Below are 17,375 nucleotides of genomic sequence, written 5' to 3' on the forward strand. Positions count from 1 at the left end.
TACTACTAATCGTTTCATCAGGCTTTCTTCTTCAGTACTCCCTAGTGCTAGCCTCATGTTATTAGTTTTTTTCAGTTTAATCCCATGAAGTCAAATTACTTTCAGCTATAAGATGACGTGTATTTGTGACAATGAGCGGCTGATAAGACAAATATCTAGTAAAATCGAGGTGAAAGTAATATGTAAGCACAGTTCAAATTGAATGTTAAATTGTGTCAGTATAAGTAAAATATTATTTCAGGGGAAAATCGAAAATATGGGGACATACCAAGAATTAATGAAGAGTGGCAGAGAGTTATCAAGATTTATATCAGAAGACAAAGATAAAGACTCAGCCAGTCTCAGCGCAGTAAGATTATTTTTTACAATTTATACATTTTCTTACGCTTTTTGAATTTAACAGAAGTTATTTTATGTCGCACTGTACACTGAGTATCAATAGTAGCGGATGAAATAAGTCACCAAGTCAGATATGACATCCTGAATAACTTTTCTAAATAAAGATAAATCTGTAAAGCTTGTGGTTAGAAATGTCCAAATTTAATAATTTTTTGTATTTATAGTCAAATCCCTTTTTATTTAGCGGTTACAAAATGGTAGTTATCTCTCTGAATCGTCATTTGATCCGCTGCTTTTGATGCTGACTGTACGAGTTGTATTTGTTGTATCGTACATATTTTTTTAGAAGAGTGACGATAAAGCTAACGCGGTAAAGAGACGTGTGTCTCGGGTGAGCGAAGCGGAGGAGCAGCCGGAGTTTAAGGCGCAAGTGATAGCGGCGGAGGAGCGGCAGTCGGGCGCGCTGCGGCTCGAGGTGATCGCGGCCTACTTCCTGTCCGGCAACAGCGTCTGCTACGTGCTGTTCGCCGTGGGCGTCATCCTGGCCGCCACCGCTGCCGCCGGCGCCGCTGACTACTGGGTCAGCAATTGGTGAGTGTACCTACGGCACTGACTGACGATGGTTTTTGATTCAAATTATTTTACTCTGAAGTCTGAATTTCGCGAAGCGGCACCATCCGTGCCGAATGCTAGGTGCAAATGAGACTCTAATACAATCTAAATAATTTCATTTTTACAGGACAAATGAAATGGCAAGACATGAAGCGGCAGGAGGAAGTGATACCGGTAAATTAAATCTGTTACATTCATTTTTAACACCTTTCAAAATGTAAAGATATATCTAAATTAGTAAAAAAACATATAAGGTACTATATATTTTTTTTATATCAGAAATTTACCGCATTAAAAAGTATTTGGAGCATTAAGTTTAGGAAATGTTTGACAGATGGCGGGCTCGACGAGCAGGTGGGTCGGTTCACGACGCGGCAGTACCTGATCGTGCACGGCAGCATCGTGGCCGTGCTCATCGTGTTCGTGAACGTGCGCGTGCTGCCTTTTGTGCAGCTCTGCATCGCCTCTTCCCGGAAACTGCACAACAAAATGTTTTCAGTCATGTTGCGGGGCATCATGCGCTTCTTTGACACTAGCTCTTCAGGTAATTCGTTTTATACATATGTAATTTCAACATTGTTATAAATCAAGTCCTCGCCTGCTGGGTGTGAGAGCGGCAAGGAAAAACGACCACGGGAACTGAAGGACGGGTCAGGGGTGGACTTAGTCAAGCGGTCGATCTATAATTGATCGAATATTAGCATATAGAATGAGTCCAAACTGGTAGTATTAATAATGTTACATTACAACCAATCATGAATGTCAGAATTCATGAAAAAGCCTTAATTTGGCTTAACTTAAAAACCCGCCCTTATGTCTATCCTATCGACTGCGCCATGTAAAATACTAGGGATCACACAATGAAACCACCTCAGCTGATTATTATTTGCGCTTGCATGCCATTACCGCCTACCTTACATAATATCTATAGTACCTAATATGTGACAGTAATGTATCATCGTTAGTTAAGAAACAAATAGCCTTATTTTTTAATGCAGCTTTGTAACGGGGGAGGAAGGCTACCAAGAGTTATATTTTATATTTTTGCAGGACGGATATTAAATCGCTTCACCAAAGATATCGGCGCTGTGGATGAGATCCTGCCACGTACGCTCCTGGACGTGTTCCAAATCTACAGCACTCTGGCCGCCATCTTGACTCTCAACGCCATCGCCCTGTACTGGACTCTCATACCGTCTGCGGTGCTCATTGCCATATTCGCGATCCTTGTTAAAATCTACTTAAACGCTGCTCAGAGCATTAAACGTCTTGAAGGCACAAGTAAGTTATGATTTTAAGCCATTGGTATCACTGATGATATCGTGAGCCTTAGAAATGTTAACGATACGCTTATCCTTATGTCGTATTGAGCTCAAGTAATCCAAATCCAAACATAAAAATTAACCATTTTTTAACGATTATTTAATTTTTATCTCGTGTCATTCACGATGACGTGCCGATTTGTCAAAATATTAAAATAAAATTGTCATTAATTCGGTGTAGTTTGGGGGCGATTTTTGAATTCCGAATGCTCGATTTCGACGGTCGAAAGTCTGTGGAAAACAACGAATAGCCATCTTTGAAATACGAGCGATGGACTAATTAATAATCTATCTGCATTCATTAATAGTTTCCAATTCAGAAAATACTAAAAAGTACATGTTCACTATTTTTATATTGTCAACCAGTTCAATCTGAAAATTAATGGTTCACCGTCCCACGCAACAGCTACTCAACCTTTATAATAATACATATTCACAATGTATCCAAATATTGCAATAATGTCACTGCAGTCAGCGTTAAATGTACTGTTACTGTGTTATTCTCGAAATGCCGCAGTCATTGGTTGTAGTTGTTTCCATTGTGAAATATATAAATCAATACTTTGATATTGCTCCATGGCGAGGACATGAGGACATTGTTATAAAGTCACATGTAATGTAATCTATATGTTTCGTTCGCGTTCCTGTGCGAAACCGGGGCATGGGTCGACAGTTCATAAAATATAATTGTAATAGGGTTTAGACTGCACACATTTTAAAACAGAACAAAGGAAATTGACAAATATGCTCCTATATAATTATCATTATCAAGGATTCAATTTAACGTCGCGTTAAAGAATAATTATTTAGTAAGTATGACACTTTTTACAGCATCATATTTAATCTAAAACATGTGTCTACCTATTTAATTATGACAGGTTTAGGTTTATTGATGTTCGAATTTATCAAGCTCTCGAATAAATACTGCCAATAAAATTTCCATCCCTATGAACTAAATAGTAGGTATATGATACATATTAGATATTGATTATTCTCATTTATTTGCAGCCAAGAGTCCCGTTTTCGGCTTGGTGACCTCTTCTCTTAATGGCATTGCAACTATACGATCTTGTGGAGCCCAAAAGAAGCTAATTGAAGACTTTGATCGGCATCAGGTAACGGTTCAGTTATTTAAATGTGATCAACCTACTTTTGTTTGTATTGAAGTAAAATCAACATAAAAATTAATTTAGGACAAGTAAGTACCTAAGTGTTAAATAAGCAAAGTGTATTCGACGCCACAAAAGTGGTTAATGTAAATAATGTACTACTAGTATAATGCTATTATACTAGTAGTACATTATTTACATTTTTGTATTTATTGAGTTCGGTGATCTTGATATTTATTGACTTGGTATCTTAATCGATGGGATGCGTTTAGATGCTGACTGTACTTAATACTTAGTATATGTTAAAACTTATATGTGTATTTCAAACACCGCCTACTTATCAAAACTAGGCACTTAAAGTTGCAATATGTAACAAAATAGATGATACATAATCATTTTGGCGTTCAGTAGATGAAATGGCAAAAACGGAATTTTCTTGTGCTAGCCCTGCAGAGCTGCATCTCATGCATCTGTGTCCGGGATATCATGTTGCCGACTATGCCTCAATGCTAGTCGTTTGAAATCGAATATTCTTGTGCAGTCCGCCATCATTGCACGGAGTTAAAGAAAATTACAAAATTGGATAGAAAATAGCTGTAATCGTTCAATACTTATTTTGTTCACTGAAAAGTCAAGTCCTAGGAATATCAACAATTCGAAAATTTTGTATGAATTTTATTTTAACGATCTATTTTTTGACACATACCTTTAAAATATACCAAAGTTCAAATACATATTTTTATGACATGTAGAAACATCTTAGTTTAAAATATTGTTACTTAATAACAATACGAAATAAACAATTTTGAGAGGTTTTTACTCCTCTTATGATCACAATGCAATGTCCAATTATATTTGTAATGACTAACGACTGGGACCTATTTCTTCATTTTGTAACTACCTACCAGTTAGATATTTCGACCATGTTTCAGGATTCCTCCCGGAGGTAGTAAAATATATCTTTGATTTTTTGGTCCAATCACAATCAAGCTAAGCAACCATACTCACTGTTGACAGTTTACAATCGTAACAAGTATCGAGTTGCAAGGAATAATTTCTGTATTCAACGGTATGTATGAATCCTTCCTATTCCTTTTTGTGATTCGACGATATGCTGCCATGCGAACGGTTTCGGCTGAGAGCCTTCGTTTTTTTTTCAATAATTATAACTACGTCATTTAGTGCCACTCATACACTCACATCGTTTACCTATACACAGAGCCAGCTATGTATCGCTTTTAGCAGGGCTAGCACAAGCGTCATAGGCGCCAGTCTTTTGTTTTGTCTGCTTTACTCAGAATAATTAATAAATTGCCGAAGTGCAAGATGCAGTCGTGCCCTAAGAAATCAGAATCATCACACAAATCGGATTGTTTTTTCTCTAAACCAACTCACGCTTGACCGGATGTTATCGGTTATTGTGGAATATAATTAATTGTCTTTATAATCACATAAAGCTTGAGTAGCGTATGTGTAATTGTGTATTTGCCATATAAGAATAGTTCTTTATTTACAGTGCAGTAAAGTTATATTGTTTATTCGATCGTGCTAATATAGAAACAAGATTAAACCATAGAATAGGTACAACATCGATTTATTCGATATAGATATTAGAATTTTCACATTTAAATATCAATACAAACAGAGTTTGAATTAGTTTAAGAAGGGGTTCCTATTCTACTCTATATAAAATTGTTTCGGGATTGTGTCCAATTTAGAGGGTCAAATTCAAAGATTAAATATTCTCTGCACGTTCAGCCAGCGTGTTACAATTGCATTCATGTCGTATTTACGTTTCAGCCTTTCATAAATTCATTAAGTACAGGCTCCTTTCCAAGTATTACAGTTGTTTCCGGGCATCTTTTATTAACATCCCTCCCCTTAACTGCACATCGTAACATTTTATGGTCAGTCGGGGTTGAGTATATTTTTTAAATAATACCACGAGTATTGGTCAGTTCGTTATTTTGGCGCGAAGCGAAATGCACGGCACTAATGGAAACTAGTAGGACTGATACACTAAAATTACAATCAACGCAACATATTCAATTACCTATTCATTATCAACTTGTATAAATATTTATTTTATTTATTTTATTTATTGTTATTATTAGTTACAGTACCGTAAAATGGTCCTACTTTGCTCCAAAATTGGCTCCACTTTTACGAATCGCATCGCATCTTTTATAAATATGGAGTTATTGTACTTTCAATGGTTTTCTGGGAAATATGTACTCTTTATATACCCTTTAGGTTGAAATTTGTTCCAGTTTAGTTGATACATTCGATATTTTAAAACTTTGTTTTTGGAGCAAAGTAATCTGTATGAAGCAGGATACTTTGCTCCAAGGCAAGATTACTTTGGATTCGGAGCTATTTCTGGCGTGGAGCATTAAATAACGTGCTTTATTCATCAATGCTCCATTGGATGATAGTTGGGGTAGCAGAAAAGCACAAATTTCGCTCAGAATCACAGTTTTTTTTATTGAGATCAATCAAAATATACCTTGTAGCTCCATTAGAATCAGTCTTAAACTTGAATAATTCTTATTGTTACACATAAAGTTTCTCATCTTATTGCTTTTAATTGCAACCATTAAATGTAAAGAGATCTGTCAACAAATTGGGTTAAAGCATCGACATCGACAGCAGCTCTTGCTCGTTTAATATTGGCTGCAAATCTCTTGGACAAGCTTGTATGACGACGCAGGAATGAGGAAACCCATTCTGTCCCTGGCATATTACTTTTAAATCTTTTGATATTTCGGCCAATTTTGTCAAGGTACGCTTTAACAATCATGCGTAAATCCAACTCCGACAGTGGAAATCCGTACTGGCCCATTCTTTCAACGCAGTCGCAGAAATGTAATTCTTCTTCATCATTAAATATGGGTGGAAATCCGGGTCCACCAACCTTTTTGCGGTCTTTTCTAGCCTTAATTCTGTTGATGAGTGTTCTTCTTGGAATATTAAATTCTGCAGCTGCTTTTCTTTGGGTAAAGTTATATCATAATGTACAATGTAAATATGGACAGCTCAAGTCACACGTCTACCCTCTGATGATATTTTTGTATAAATTCTAGGGAGTTCTGTTATTGGCTATACTTATAAGTATATATCTAATTGTACTTTTTTATTGTAAACGCTGTTGAACTTCTCAAAAAAAAAAACATTCGACTCTATAGCCCGCAGACATTCTTCCAACGCATCTTCAGTGTAGGCTTAACGCCGTGCGTCAATCCTTCTAACGTACTTTCTGGGTATGATTATCTAAAAAAAACAATACCAGAAAAATTATTAACTGAAAACATTCTTTAAAAGGGATACATTGCTCCTAGAGCAAAATATCCCCAAAACCATGTGCATAGTAAACCCGTTCGTGAAAAAAATTACTAATTTGGAAACTATCAAAGCAATCACTTAAATATGATGTTTCCAGATAGGTAATGAAATGTTAGATGAAACAATAAAACACTCACCAAATTTCATCCAGAGATGTTGGAGATTAGAACAGATTTTTTGAATAAACAAAATCGGTTGCATACACGCGTGTTGAAGTTTTGACAGCTACTGACATGACGTTTAAACTTTTGACAGTCAATCATACCGGTGTTGCCAGGTGAAATCTTGTATTACCCGACAAAAACATAAAAATTTACCCAGCTAACAACCACTTTCGTCTGGAACGGAACTTAACTTTTTTTTTTCTTGGAGCAAAGTTACCACCCAAGGAGCAAAGTAGGACCGTTTTACGGTATAGGACTTATAATTAAAACATATCCCTGCAAAACTGCATCTACAGTTTGTCTGCAGGTATGAGTCTCTATTTAGCAGATATGTAGATTAAACTACTTATGTATGTACTTATAATTTAAACAATATTAATTACATATTTAAACACTTAAATGACATTTACACGTTTGTAACTGTCATTTAAGTGTTTGCAAGAGGTACAGTTTTAATGCGTTTTTAAATTTTTTCTTATTTGGCTCATGCCTAATATTCTCGGGCAGACTATTTAAAAAGTACGGAATTCTTTTCTTTAAAGTTCTGTCACCAAAATAGTTACTAACCCGAGGGACTTCAAATTTCCTCGCTGTTACTGTCCTTGTATTATGCTTATGATCTAATAGTATTGAGATATGTTCTCCATTGCCATGGTTGTTAAGTGCTAGGAGGAATTTATGTTTTAAGCTAACAGGTAGTATTTTGCAAATTTTAAAGAGTTTAGAATAGTCACCTTTACAATTCTGTCTTGTTTTTTTATTTACGAGTAATTTTAAAAATCTGAGTTGTAATGCTTCTAATTTATCTAAGTACGATTTAAATGTAAGACCATAGCAATCTGTAACCTAGCTACATGTAAAATTACAAAGTTAAATTATCCTATCTTAAGCCCAGACACCATTTAAAACAATAACTTTAAAAAAAAATCTTGCGTACCTATTTATATACCTATTTAATGAATCTACGGTTGTACTCACGTTATCACATCGCTACTGCTCGGAGTTTAGCCGTCGCGTGAACTCCTACATGCCTGAAGAGAGGCCTCCAAAATAGGCCCGAAACATGTCGCAGCAGTAGCGATATAATAACGTGAGTACGAACGCAGATTCATTTAATATTTGAATATGTCTCACGAAAGTTTAACGTCTATACCTGCGGGCAGGTAAATAAATAGGTACCGACCGACCCTTGGGTATTTTCACACTGTCTGCTTCAAACCTCTTCAGAGTGCCGCTTAGTAAATTAAGATGGTATAAATTAAAATCTATCCAACATCCCAAGTATAAATGACAAACGCAATTACCCATGTGAATTGTTTCGATCCTTTGAAGACAAAGCTCTCTACATTGCATGTAAATTTTGCTTTGAGGCATTTCCTCCGTTCGTTGTTCAATTATGCTGTTTACGCTGACCGTGTGTGCCTATGTCACAGGCACAAACAGGTCTATGGCCGGATGTTTCCTGTAACATGATCGATCGCTGAAACACTGATTGTATCGCTCAAACGAAAGATTAATTTTCTAAAACTTGTTATCAATTTTTATTATCGAAGAAATAAATACGGACCAAGGCACTTAAATTCAATTCAATTTTCGTTTATTTCACTCATATAAGTTAACAGTAAACACCAAGACACTTACACGGTAAATATACAGTATGTAAACTAACGAAAACCATTACTGTAACCCGTAAATGTCCAGGTGATACTGAGAAACTTTTACTATGGGATCAACCCCGAAATCACGAAAATATCTTCTGACAGTTTCATAGGTAGTTTTATTTTATAGTAACCTATTTCCTATGGGAGAGTAAATTTTTATTTCGCGTTTTGGGTGTTGGTGTTGGTCCCATAGTAAAAGTTGCTCTGTGTAACTTAAATATTAACAGGCTTCAGTAAATGGTTTTCGTTGGTTTACATACTGTATACATGTATATGTATACAGCGTGTGTATTCCATACGGGCGAATATTTGAATAACGATTAGTATTGGACCTAAGGAGCCTAACTACATGGTTTTTTTATTGAATAGATGAGATATTTTTTTTTCATACATAATAATTCAGCACGCAATGTATTACGTCCACATCAATTAGCGTACCTACCTGAACGTCGTTACGACATGACGTTTATGTCATGTCAAGTTAATATGGACGGCGTACATTGCTGCTTGGTCAGATTTAAAAAAATAATTACTCTTAATTAATAACACTTTTTAATAAAATGATTATCCTATATGATTCGTATGATTAGATACTATAACTGGATACATTTTTCGCCCGTATGGAATCCACACGCTGTATACGCACAGTTAAAACAAATTTATACAGTTCAACAAACTTGAATTACAAGAAAAACAAATAACAGAAAAAAGAAACAAATGAGACAAATACAAACAATGACAAAATAACAATCAAAACATATCTTTATCAATAACTACTTATTCTACCTCTAGATAGAGCTCAGAGCTTAAAGGAGGCTAATACTTAAACTCACGCTCCGCGCTAAATAAATGAAACTGCAACGAGCATTAGCGATTGGCCACGTGTCTGTGGACCCTGGTCAGTTTTGTTATGGGCAATAAAATCTTTGTGACAAACTTTTATAAATATGATGTATCAATAGTTATTTGTTTTACAAGGGGGCAAAATTGTTGTTTAACCGCACGTGCCAATGTTGATACCCGAGCAAGCGAAAGATTCCAATATTGAACCGCGAGCGTAGCGAGTTAGTAAGGCACAAAGGTTAAACAAACTTTGCCATCGAGTGAAACACAAAATTTTTCACTACACCAACATGAACAAAATACTGCCTACAAAACATCAAAATAAATCAAATCCATCAATTTATTCAATATTTATGATTCAAAATCATCATTTATAGGTAAAATCTACCAGTCAGATTAAGACATCGAGTTAAAATTTGTATGAAATTACAATTATTTGCCCCCTTGTGGATAAAATGCAATTTTGCTATCTGTTTTCGAATAGCAAAGAAAGCCTTTACCAGTTGGTGTGGTGAAAAATGTTTTGTTCCAACCAAGGACGATATAATACGGGACAGACAAATCCCATACAAAAAAGCATACCCCTGAAATGTATATGGGCCTTTTAGGCTTATAACTAGATGGCGCGGTTTTGCAGCCTGGAAGTGGCCAAAATCGTATCGTCCTTGGTTTCAACATTGATTCTCTAATAGGTGTGACAATATCAATTAACAATTTCAGAACTTACATACGGCTGCTTGGAATGGATTCTTAGGAGGAGGTTCAACTTTCGGCTTTTATTTGGATACCCTATGTTGTATCTACCTGGCTACCGTAATATTCGTCTTCTTATACATCGACTTTGGTAAGTATTGATTACTTACAATGCCCTGTTTCATTTAACTATCGGAGATGAGACCCTATCGGCGGTTCTAGACTAGCGTATTTTACTTTTAAGAGCCTTATTGACGGTATTGACTTCATATTTGAATATTTAATACAGCCCGGACAGCTTGAACATGTCATGCTCGCTTAAAAGTCTTTGCTTACAGTGGCGTCGTTGATCGGGTCGCCACCTTCCCGAATGAAGGTTGAGGGAGGCGATGGCTGAGATATGCGCCATACTCGTGAACGGGTGCTGCGTGTGAAGACCGGTCTGTTTCAGCTAATATTGGGGCTATACATATATATATATATATATTTTCTTTTGTAATGTCTTGTCAAGAGTCTTTTACAACTCTAAAAATATTTTAGTTATCTTTTATTTGTATCAGTTTGTTTTTTTCTTTATCATCTTAATTTTTCTTTTTTTTTAGATGTTTTTGACACTTAGAGACTCTATACATCTCTAACATCTCTTATTAATCATAGTAGCTTTGTACTTTGTATAATTTATTGAAATTAATTTCCATACAGTACCTAGACTGTTAATATTTTTTTGATTAATACTTTTGCTTATTAAATTGTATCTTGTTTTTTAATGCATGTTAATTATATAATAAGATGTAATGTTTTGAAAAAAGTGGCCCGCCGAGTTTCTTGCCGGTCTCATAGTGGATACCCCCCTCCAACTGAGGGGGGACTGAAATCTTCACGAGGCTGAGGCGTAGGGTTAGAGCCGGCGTAGCTTTATTTGACGTTCATGAAAATAAATATTTCATTTCATTTAAGTTATTTTTTAGGTTACGTGTGTTGTTTTCATTAGTGTAAGGCCTGAGTGCAGGGGGTGTGCGGCGAGCGTGTCAAACAATACAAGTGTCCTGTCCTGCGTCGGCGCTGCATAGGGTGTACGCACGTTGGCCCGCCCCGCTGCAGGCCCTGCCGAACGCTCCGCTCCGAGCGTCCACTTAGTGTGCTCGCCCATTATGAGCGTGAAGTCAGGCTTTTATACTTATACATTTATTATGAACTGTTCACGCATACCGCGTAGGCAAGTTTTAGAGTATGCTAGTACAAAACGCTTGTCTTAAACCTCTAAAAAATGCTAGTAAGATTCCATATCCACTTACGCACCATATTTTTCGCAAACTTATCGGTAACCAAAATGGCCAACTTAAGGGCCACTTGACCACAAAGTGTAGGAGTAAGATGTTACCTGTAGGTTGAAAGATTGTGCTCTTAATACCAAAGCAAAGGTACTGTTTCGAATCGTATAGTCGAGAGATTCATGTAAAAGTAAAATGGCGAACGTTGTAGGCGGTGCGATAGAGATCGGCAGCGTGGGCCTGGCGGTGACGCAGAGCCTGACGCTGACGATGATGCTGCAGCACGGCGCGCGCATGCTGGTCGAGTTCCTGGCGCAGCTCACCAGCGTGGAGCGCGTGCTCGAGTACAGCCGCATCGACACCGAGACCAACCTGTTTGAGGGCCGTAAGTTACCATTCTGCTACTAAATTATGATTGATTTGATTTTTTGATGATGAGATTATTTTTATACTACGTCGGTGGCAAACAAGCATACGGTCCGCCTGATGGAAAGCGGTCACCGTAACCTATGGACGCCTGCAACTCAAGGATGGTCACATGCGCGTTGCCAACCCATTAGAAACTTGTACGCTGCTTTTCGCTGTGTTAAGTAGGTACACAGCAAAAAGGAATGTAGGTCCAAGTTCCAAGAAGGGTTCGGGTTCCGACGACTCAAAAGACAATAGACGGAACAAATTAGTTTCGTAGATCCTTCCGTCACCAGCACACCGCACCCTCGTTGAACTCTGGCAGCCTTACCTTACCTTACCTTACTCACCGGCAGGAATACAACACTATGAGTAGGGTCTAGTGCTATTTGGCTGCGGTCTTCTGTAAGGCGGAGGTACTTCCCCAGTTGGGCTCTGCTCTAGATTCGAGCGAGATGATATCCGCTGTGCTGTGCCCTACCACACAAAGCGGAATATCATTCGCTATGCCCTACCTCCTAGAAATTTATGAGCCAATATCCATGTTTGTTACAAACATACGACAGATGGTCCACTGGGAGAATTGCTAATGCATTGGACCGGCGATCTAAGTGGGTTTGAGTTTCACGGTGGCCAGAGTTGATCACTGTTCATTTTTGCATTGCAATTGACTTCTGTTCTTATTTACAATGTTTAAATAACGGGCATATAATGCGGCAACGCTACCATGAATAATCATCAGTAGGTATCATCACATTTGATCAAGTCTACTGCGAACCTTGTGTGCATCTTCAAGACCAAGACCAGTTTGGGTTTGCGAGACACATGCGAGAATTCTATTATCTTGAATATAATTATGGACAGAATTCCCGACTATGGCAAGGAAAGAGTTTTTTGACGGATTTGGTATGGCTGATACATATATCAGTGATTTAAATTTACTTAAAATTTAAGGAATCTTGAATGTTAATAAATTAACAACTTACTCGTTTTGTTTAACAGAGGTATCCACTCCCACCCTGTGGCCTTCGCAGGGCAGGATCGTATTCCAAAATGTTAACATGCGGTACGCTCCCGAAGAAGCCCCGATACTGAAAAACTTAAATATTACGATCGAAAGTGGCTGGAAGGTTTGTACAAAACTTTTAGGGTGTTTAAAAAAAATCCTGAATATCGAATTTAACCTTCTTATCAGAATCACGATCAGGGTGGCTAGCCGAATGGCACAATCGCTCACGAAACGCTCACGAAACGAAGCGCTAGTAGATATCTATCTCTATCGCGCTTGCGTATTGGCGCGACAGAGCCAGCGGCGTATCAGAATGCCATTCGGCTACGGGGCTGATTCTATCCCCACGATAAAAAAATGTGTCCCAAATTTTCCGTACAAAATTCGTGTTTCCAATACGACACGCTCTCGCAGTAAGTTCATACTAAAATCATGATGTAAAGAAAAAAAATCTGAGAAGAGTGAGCCCAAACACGTCCAGATCTGCTGAAATTCGATATCCGGGATTTTTTTTTGAAAAACACCCTTTTAGAATTGTTCGTTATATTATATTGAAACATAGCCACACAAGGAACTTTGGAAGTCGCTGCATCCTTCCTAATGTTAATGTACTCGTAACGACTCTAGATTCGTGTTTTATTACTACTTGTAGCAGAATAGTGTATCACTATCAACGTATCTATTTCTACAGGTTGGTGTAGTGGGCAGAACTGGTGCCGGAAAATCGTCCCTAATTTCTGCATTGTTCAAATTTGCATTTTTGGACGGCACTGTCACAATTGACGGACTAGATACATCGCTGATAGCTCGACAAGTAAGTTCTATTTATTTCCCTTTTGACTAAAATCATATAATAGTAAAAAATCTAATAAGGTGCATTAGGGTAATTCCGAATGACAGAAATGCTCTGGTAATTCAGAAAGGGGAATCTTGATATGATGGAAATAATGGTGGTTTTTGTGCGATTTTCGAAGTTAGACGACTTTCTAGTAATAAAGATGAATTACTACCTAATTCACCTTATGAATGTTAGTTGCTCGAAACTCGCTTCGCTCGTGGTTCAACTATAGAATCCTTTCATGCTCGTTTTTCAATTCCACACTCGACGTTAAAGTACAACTTTGCCCCCTTGTATAACAAATAACTATTATTTTAGTATCAAGTATCCCTTTTCCAAACTATGATATTTTTTGCATGCAGCACTTCAAACTTGTGTTATATTTTCAATGAGTTTTTCCTACTAGTCAAATCAGCTTCTTTTTAAGAACTGTCAAAACGATTTGCTAATATGGAATTACTATGAAATGCTGAGGAGTGACGTCACGGTCAATTCATTTACTTTATATCTTTCTCTTTGACTTATTAAATACAAATTATGTTTAAATATAACGACTGTCCATATTTTTCTTCTAATTATGTGGTACTTTATTTCGTGCACTGCATAGAATATTTTATTTTAAGTATAGGAAACTAGCCTATTGTTATACAGTCAAGTGTAAAAATATGGGTGTACACATCTTACTCAAAAATATATCCTATAGCATCTTAGTCCGGTGTAATAAGAGCGTAGTACCATATTTATGAGACGATTATTTCGATACGTATTTTTGCACTTGACTGTACATATACCAACCTATGATAAATACATAATATAATTTCAGGACATATGGTGTTTTTTCCCACACTAGTTCACAAAGTAGGCCATTTATTGTCAGGTCGAAACTTTAAAGGGCCATATGTACCGAAAAACGTCGTACGCTAGTACGCTACACGTGCGAAGAGGCAATTAGTATCTCGTATCTATTTAAAACACTCCGTTCGGTCGTGTTTTAATTTATCGCCACTCGTTTCGAATTGCTTTTACGCACTTGTATCGTAATGCATGTATTTACGATATTTGCTACAAATTTTGTTTAGTAACGAATGTATTGAATGTTTAAATGTATGGAATACTTCTTTTAGGACCTACGAACCAAAATTTCTATCATACCTCAAGAGCCGGTCCTATTCTCTGCAACGATTCGTTATAATCTAGACCCGTTCAACGTGTACAGTGACGACGACCTCTGGAGAGCACTCGAACAGGTACGAGAGCGCCGTATAAACTAAACCAATTTATTGATAGTGTGTTGCTACTACTAGCTATAAACTATTTTTGTTGGTTCCAGGTCGACATGAAATCTGCAATCCCATCTCTAGATTTCCTAGTAACAGAGGGAGGATCTAATTTTTCTGTAGGACAAAGGCAATTGATGTGCCTGGCCCGCGCTGTACTCAGATCTAATAAAATTTTGATTATGGATGAAGCTACTGCCAACGTAGACCCCGAGTAAGTTAATGTCTAATTTGAAATGCATTAAACGAGCTGAAAAGTCGCTCAAAATTTTGTAATCAATAAATAATGCGTAGTACCGCTTTAAAAGTCATTCAATCCGAGGTTAGTGTTTAAGGCGTGAAGTAATAAAAAAAAGAAGGAACAAATGTTATAGAAGTGTATTTAGTGTCCTTAATGATTGTTTGTGTAACTTAGGAATACATTTTTATCAGAATATATTTGCCTACGTATATAATAGTTATGAATGAAGGTCACGACATCAAGGGTACCTAAAGGAAATATAAAATTGTAAACATACAAAGCACATTCGAAATTAATCTACATTTGTTATCATTTATTTTCAGGACTGACAACTTTATACAGAAAACGATCCGCAGCAAATTCGCGTCATGTACGGTGCTGACGATCGCTCACCGGCTCAACACCATCATGGACTCGGACCGCGTGCTGGTGATGGACAGCGGCGAGGTGGCCGAGTTCGACTACCCCTACCACCTGCTGGCCGACCCCAACAGCCGCCTGTCCTCCATGGTCCGCGAGACTGGCGACTCCAACATGGCTCGTCTGTTCCAGATAGCCAAGGACGCCTATTTCCAAAGTAATCTGAAAGAAAACGCCACATGAATTAAATGAACCAAAGAAATAAAATAAAAACCGCCTCATTAAAGGACCATGACTTTGTACGGAGCTTGGTGCAGAAATCACGAGAGATGACAGTTAGGTCATTAGATACTGTAGATAGGTAATTATGTACTTTATTTTGCTCTGTGTGGACAGACACAAATCAGTTCCACCGCAGAACTAAGGTCTGCAAATGGTTTGGTGAGTGAAATATAAGTAGTAGGTAGATAAAAATCTTTGAAATATCTAATTCTTAATTCTGTTGATTTTTAGACCATTATGAGGTATAGTCCTTTACCTATTCCAAAAGGGGAAGTCAGTTGCAGTTAGGTTGCTGTGCATACAAACGCCGCTACGGTGTGTGATATGGAAACCCTATGTAGGTACATATCCCAGAAATAGGCATACAAGCCAATGTTTAAACTGCCACACTACTTATTGTGACAAAGTAGGGATAAATAAATTAAAATAAAATAAAGAGTACATTTTACATATTAGTATTACTTAGTTAACTATGTGTGCTTAACACAGCAAAAGGGAGTGTACAAGTTTCTAATGGGGTGGCAACGCGCATGTGACACTGTTTGAGTTGCAGGCGTCCATAGGTTACGGTGACCGCATTACATCAGGCGGGCCGTATGCTTGTTTGCCACCGACGTAGCATTAAAAAAAAACTTAGTTAAGTGTTATTTATACCCCTAGTATATCTATGTAAAGTAATCTACAATGTACATACCTACTTGTAATACTTTAACGAATAACGAATAACTTTAACAGCAAATAAATAAAATTTTCCATTACACTAAATTATTTTTTATTTACCTACCTACCTTCTTACTATATTCTCTTTATCAAATTTTCTCCTTGTATTAGTCACCAAAACACTAGGTATCCGTTATTCGACCGGCCGGTGTTTGGCCGGATAGTAAACAGCTGGGTTAGCCGCATACTGGATAGTGATGAGTTCATGTATAAAATATTTAATAAAAAAATAATACTCGGTGTAAACTTAATTGAGTTTTACTTACTGCATTAACCATGAGATAAGGTACAAAACATACTATGTTTGTTACTCCAAAGATATAAAGAAATAGTGTGTTATTTTGCGAGTCTCCATAACTGGAACCGAAAAACTGCGTACCTCCTATGATGGACAAGGAACAATTTACGAAACCAAAATTTAAAAGAAACAATCCTATGTTAAAATAACCCAAACTAATTTTTCAGTACAGGTGTTTTTTTTACGCACTAGTGCGAGAAGTGGTTCATTATATGCCAGGTCGAAACTTCGGAGGGCCATCTGTACTGAAAAACGTCGTACGATACACGTGCGAAAAGGAAATTCGTAACTAGTGTCGATTTCACAAAACTATTAAAAACTAAGTGCATGGTCGTAGAAAAAGTATTGTATGCAACGGTGTTTAACTGAGTCAAAATATACTCGTGGCGTCTTAGGCACTGGTCCCACCGCGAGCTAGTAAGCTATGAGCTATCGGCTATAAAAACGAACAAAAGATAAGCACTCCAGTGCGAATAAAAGAGACACGGCGATTTTGATAGCTCACCGCTGGGCGAGTAACTATAAACATCGCCGTGTCTCTTTTATTTGCACGGGAGCGACTATCTTTTGTTCGTTTTTATAGCTG

General features: G+C 37.2%; 1 protein-coding gene across 1 annotated transcript in view; it reads left to right on the forward strand.

Annotated features, from left to right (window-relative positions):
* LOC125240605 (ATP-binding cassette sub-family C member 4-like) overlaps nt 1–16,536 on the forward strand; it is a 43,135-nt gene extending 26,599 nt beyond the window's left edge. Inside the window, exons 13-25 of the mRNA XM_048148565.1 lie at nt 242–349; nt 686–930; nt 1,079–1,125; nt 1,286–1,495; nt 2,002–2,232; nt 3,282–3,388; nt 10,113–10,236; nt 11,568–11,741; nt 12,767–12,894; nt 13,465–13,587; nt 14,736–14,858; nt 14,942–15,102; nt 15,453–16,536. Of these exons, the coding sequence (XP_048004522.1) occupies nt 242–349; nt 686–930; nt 1,079–1,125; nt 1,286–1,495; nt 2,002–2,232; nt 3,282–3,388; nt 10,113–10,236; nt 11,568–11,741; nt 12,767–12,894; nt 13,465–13,587; nt 14,736–14,858; nt 14,942–15,102; nt 15,453–15,732 (2,061 nt within the window). The 3' untranslated portion in view covers nt 15,733–16,536. The remainder of the gene's footprint in view (nt 1–241; nt 350–685; nt 931–1,078; nt 1,126–1,285; nt 1,496–2,001; nt 2,233–3,281; nt 3,389–10,112; nt 10,237–11,567; nt 11,742–12,766; nt 12,895–13,464; nt 13,588–14,735; nt 14,859–14,941; nt 15,103–15,452) is intronic.
* The last annotated feature ends 839 nt before the right edge of the window (nt 16,537–17,375 follow it).

This window comes from Leguminivora glycinivorella, chromosome Z, assembly GCF_023078275.1.
Source record: "Leguminivora glycinivorella isolate SPB_JAAS2020 chromosome Z, LegGlyc_1.1, whole genome shotgun sequence".
Classification (NCBI taxonomy): domain Eukaryota; kingdom Metazoa; phylum Arthropoda; class Insecta; order Lepidoptera; family Tortricidae; genus Leguminivora; species Leguminivora glycinivorella.